We start from the raw sequence: 5,872 nt of genomic DNA on the forward strand, positions 1-5,872 counted from the left end.
ACGGACATTCCCCGTTCAAACAAACGAGGATTAAAACGTTCCGTGAGGAAGAGTTCCGTTCCTTGATGCCTCAGGTGTTAATGTTATAATAAGTAAAACAAAACAACTTATTTATTATTCAGCGTCTTTATTGAGACATTCATAAGCTGTAACATTCATGAAAGAACTGTAATATTGTGTAAGAGATCAAGAACTGCTCTAACACATACTGTATAAGCATTTCTCTTCTGATTCTCTTTGCTGAAGAATGTGGCAGGTTTCTCTTTAAGTTTCTTTCTGTTAAGTGTAGGAGACATACGTTTAAAGGTTAGTGATTGCATATGAAGGAGAATGTTGATTTGTGTGTTTACAGAGTTACATACTACAGGACTGGACTTGCCGATGTGTTTGGTTGGTTTTCTGATTCCAGGTTGTTTTTTGTCCAGGGGGATTCAGGCTTCTGTCTCATAACAAGTTTCTCCAGAAATTGAACAACTTCTTGATTTGTCTCACATTTTTCTAGAGTTTTATAAAGCGTGTGAAACCTGGGAGGGACCACAAAAGTGGGATCTGAAGAATCTTTGCTCAACTCATTTCAACACATTGTGAAAAATGTAAAATGACTGAATTGACAATGCTGTGTCAAACATATATGTCACTTATAAAAGTTTACATACAGCTTGCAGAATCTGTGAAATGTTAATTATTTGACAAAAATAAGAGGGATCATACAAAATGTATTTAATTTTTTTATTTAGTACTTACCCAAATAAGATATTTCACATAAAATATGTTTACATATAGTCCACAGTTTAATTAATTAATTAATTTATTTTTAGTGATAGTTGTTTATGAGTCCCTTGTTTGTCCTGAACAGTAAAACTGCCCGCTGTTCTTCAGAAAAATCCTTCAGGTCCCACAAATTCTTAGTTTTTTTTATATATATAATATATATATATATATATTTGTGTTTTTCAATCCTTTCCAACAATGACTGTATAATTTTGAGATTAATTTTTTCACACTGAGGAAAACTGAGGGACTCATATTCAACTATTACAGAAGGTTCAAACACTCACTGATGCTTCAGAAGGAAAAACGATGCATTAAGAGCCGGGGGTGAAAACTTTTGAACAAAATTCAACAAATTTGAACAAAATGTGTACATTTTTCTTAGTTTGCCTAAATATCATAATGTTTTTATTTAGTACTGCCTGTCAGAAGCTACAGAAGATACTTACATGTTTCCCAAAAGACAAAATAAGTTAAATTTACCCTGATCTTTAAATTCAAAAAGTTTACACCCCTGACTCTTAATGCATTGTGTTTCCTTCTGGAGCATCAGTGAGTGTTACCTTCTGTAATAGTCACCATTTGTGATCTTCAGGAAACCAACACTTTTGGTCATTTTATATTGCTTAACTATTTTACATGTTATAAATATAAAAACAAGAACTCATATCGGGGCATTTTACCCACATATTTTAAAATGAAAATGAAAAATGTAAAGATTTTCTTTTTAGAAGTTGGTGTTGGAAATTAATAGGGTAAAAATAACTAGTTAATAAGGAATATTAATAAGATTCTGTAAGTGAATAATTGTAAATTGTCATGCACACACACACACACACACACACACACACACACACACACACGAGACAAAAAAAATCACTGCACATTTTTTATATGTATTTTTCTATTTATTTATTTATATTAGGGGTTAGGGATATTAGGTTAAAATCAGTTCATTGTTAATTAAGTTGGTTTAATAACTGTAAAGATCATAAATTATGAAATTAATATAATTTATCTATAAAGCAGCTTTAGAGAAAAGTGATGCCATCATCAGCTCACTTCAGTTATTATCCAATAGGGTCCGTGCAGTAATATTGCCTAAATTTAGTGTCCCCAACTAAGCAAGCCAAAAGGCGACAGTGGCAAGGAACCCAAACTCCATCAGTAACGGAAATGGAGAAAAAAAACCTTGGGAGAAACCAGGCTTAGTTGGGGGCCAGGTCTCCTCTGGCCAGACGGACCAACAGGCTGCAAGTCAGAAATATGAACTGATATCATTCAGAATAGGATTAATTTAATTTTGTTTAGTTTTGTTTTGTTTTGTTATATTTTTTTGTACTAGGGATACGATAGGCTTTTCACTTTTATTTATTTATTTATTTATTTATTTATATGCAGTAGTTATTTTATTTTATAGTTTTTTTTATTAGTTAATTTTATTTTTCTGCACTAGGGTTAGGATAGGCTAAGAATTTTTGTATTTTATTTTATTTTATTATTTGTTTTATTTAATTTCTTTTTTTCTGCACTAGGGATAGGATAGGCTTAAGATTTTTTATTTTATTTTACTTTATTTTATTTTATTATTTTTTCTGCACTAGGGATAGGATAGGCTTAAGAATTTTTAAATTTTATTTTACTTTATTTTATTATTTTTTTCTACACTAGGGATAGGATAGGCTTACATTTTTTTCATTTTATTTTACTTTATTTTTTTTATTATTTTTTTTCTGTACTAGGGATAGGATAGGCTTAGGACTTTTTTGTTTATTTGCTGGGATTCTACTTCCTGTTTTTCCGCACTAAGGGACAAAGCAACCTTCAGTGGTCGGTAGTGGTTGGCAGGATTTGGAAATGGCATTTTGCTCTGCCTGAAGTTTCTTATAGGGCTTGTGATGTCTTATAGAAACTAGATGGTCATTTAGCAGCATACCATCTAGTTTCTTAATCGCCAATTCAGCAGCCTCCAGTGTGGCATAATGGACAAACCCATAGCCTTTAGGTTCACCATTACTGTCACACATCACTCGACTGGAAAGAACTTCCCCAAAGCATGAGAAAGTGTCGTAAAGAGCAAGGTCATCGATGTCTCTTGCTAAGCCCTTAATCATTATATTACCAACTCCACTTTTTCTCAAAGTGGAATCAGGTTGAGCCCACATGATATGCATGGGTTTGCCCAAGAGCTCAGAAAAAATCAAAGTATCTCTGGCGTGTTCTGCATTGTAGCGCTGTGCAAAAGTCACAAAGCCAAACCCACGAGAGAGGTTGGTTGCTTTGTCTCTGCACACTTGGACAAAACAGATTGGCCCAAATGGGAGGAAGGTTGAAAGCAGCACCGGTTCGGTTACATTTGGTTGCAGATTACCTACAAACAAAGGACCCAACTGGTCTCTTTCAACTTTAACCTCACCTGAATCATTGGATGTGGTCATTTTGACTGTCTCTGAAAGCGGTATTTTGTCAGGAAGCTCTTGGTCCAAAACAAACCGCTGTGTGGAACTCACAATGGCTGTTTTTTCACAAATGCTGTTGTCTTTCTTTTCACAGCATTTGGAAATGGCATTTTGCTCTGCCTGCCGTTTCTTATAGGGCTTGTAATGGCTTATAGAAACTAGATGGTCATTTAGCAGCATACCATCTATTTTTTTAATCGCGAATTCAGCAGCCTCCAGTGTGGCATAATGGACAAACCCATAGCCTTTAGGTTCACCATTACTGTCACACGCCACTCGGCTGGAAAGAACTTCCCCAAAGCATGAGAAAGTGCCGTAAAGAGCAAGGTCATCGATGTCTCTTGCTAAGCCCTTAATCATTATATTACCAACTCCACTTTTTCTCAAAGTGGAATCGTGTTGAGCCCACATGATATGCATTGGTTTGCCCAAGAGCTCCGAAAAAATCAAAGTATCTCTGGCGTGTTCTGCATTGTAGCGGTGTGCAAAAGTCACAAAGCCAAACCCACGAGAGAGGTTGGTTGCGCTGTTTCTGCACACTTGGACAAAACAGATTGGCCCAAATGGGAGGAAGGTTGAAAGCAGCACCTGTTCGGTTACATTTGGGTGCAGATTACCTACAAACAAAGGACCCGACTGGTCTCTTTCACCTTTGACCTCACCTGAATCATTGGATGTGGTCATTTTGACTGTCTCTGAAAGAGAAATATTATCAGGAAGCTCTTGGTCCAAAGCAAACTGCTGTGTTGAACTCACAATGGCTGTTTTTTCACAAATGCTGTTGTCTTTCTTTTCACAGCATTTGGAAATGGCATTTTGCTCTGCCTGCTGTTTCTTATAGGGCTTGTAATGGTTTATAGAAACTAGATGGTCATTTAGCAGCATACCATCTAGTTTTTTAATCGCCAATTCAGCAGCCTCCAGTTTGGCATAATGGACAAACCCATAGCCTTTAGGTTCACCATTACTGTCACACACCACTCGACTGGAAAGAACTTCCCCAAAGTATGAGAAAGTGTCGTAAAGAGCAAGGTCATCGATGTCTCTTGCTAAGCCCTTAATCATTATATTACCAACTCCACTTTTTCTCAAAGTGGAATCGTGTTGAGCCCACATGATATGCATGGGTTTGCCCAAGAGCTCAGAAAAAATCAAAGTATCTCTGGCGTGTTCTGCATTGTAGCGGTGTGCAAAAGTCACAAAGCCAAACCCACGAGAGAGGTTGGTTGCGCTGTTTCTGCACACTTGGACAAAACAGATTGGCCCAAATGGGAGGAAGGTTGAAAGCAGCACCTGTTCGGTTACATTTGGGTGCAGATTACCTACAAACAAAGGACCCGACTGGTCTCTTTCACCTTTAACCTCACCTGAATCTTTGGATGTGGTCATTTTGACTGTCTCTGAAAGAGGAATATTATCAGGAAGCTCTTGGTCCAAAGCAAACTGCTGTGTTGAACTCACAATGGCTGTTTTTTCACAAATGCTGTTGTCTTTCTTTTCACAGCATTTGGAAAAGGCATTTTGCTCTGCCTGCCGTTTCTTATAGGACTTGTAATGGCTTATAGAAACTAGATGTTCATTTAGCAGCATACCATCTAGTTTCTTAATCGCCAATTCAGCAGCCTCCAGTGTGACATAATGGACAAACCCATAGCCTTTAGGTTCACCATTACTGTCACACACCACTCGACTGGAAAGAACTTCCCCAAAGCATGAGAAAGTGTCGTAAAGAGCAAGGTCATCGATGTCTCTTGCTAAGCCCTTAATCATTATATTACCAACTCCACTTTTTCTCAAAGTGGAATCAGGTTGAGCCCACATGATACGCATGGGTTTGCCCAAGAGCTCCGAAAAAATTAAAGTATCAAGGGCATTTTCTGCATTGTAGCGGTGTGCAAAAGTCACAAAGCCAAACCCACGAGAGAGGTTGGTTGCGCTGTTTCTGCACACTTGGACAAAACAGATTGGCCCGAATGGGAGGAAGGTTGAAAGCAGCACCTGTTCGGTTACATTTGGGTGCAGATTACCTACAAACAAAGGACCCGACTGGTCTCTTTCACCTTTAACCTCACCTGAATCTTTGGACGTGGTCATTTTGACTGCCTCTGAAAGACGTACTTTGTCAGAAAGCCTTTGGTCCATAGCAAACCGATGTGTGGAACTCACAATAGCTGAGTACATATCGCAAAAGCTGAGTAAAAATAGCTGTAGGAACTGTAGTATCTGCAAAGGTCAGCCTCAGTCAGATGCTTCAGTCATAAATGATTTAGAATTCTACAGTTCAGCTCCTTTTAAATGCGGAACATTCGAACATTCCAAATTAGTCATGTGACTCCTCTGAGTGACATTCCTTGACAACAGAACACATTTAAAGGTATTTTTCAGTTTTTCATCAAATATTTACTTTTTATTGTATTTTAGCTTTATTTCCATTACAAAAAATAACATTTTTAAAAACAAACACCCTCTTTGAGCACCAGTGTAATCACATTACACTGATACTGACCATGAGTAAATGGCATGAGAGCGGTATTTATCAAAAGAATAATTAAAAGGATAAAACAAATTAATATTTAATTAATAGTTTAACATTTATTTGATTATTTCAACATTTGATTGATTCAAATTAACATTCAAATTAA

At 36.9% G+C, this 5,872-nt stretch overlaps 1 protein-coding gene across 1 annotated transcript; it reads right to left on the reverse strand.

Annotated features, from left to right (window-relative positions):
- Positions 1-2,576: 2,576 nt before the first annotated feature.
- LOC141346860 (uncharacterized) lies at positions 2,577-5,411 on the reverse strand. Its single transcript, XM_073851821.1, has one exon. It carries the CDS (start codon positions 5,409-5,411, stop codon positions 2,577-2,579), a length of 2,835 nt encoding a protein of 944 aa, XP_073707922.1.
- Between the last annotated feature and the right edge of the window lie 461 nt (positions 5,412-5,872).

Source organism: Garra rufa, chromosome 12, assembly GCF_049309525.1.
Source record: "Garra rufa chromosome 12, GarRuf1.0, whole genome shotgun sequence".
Lineage (NCBI taxonomy): Eukaryota > Metazoa > Chordata > Actinopteri > Cypriniformes > Cyprinidae > Garra > Garra rufa.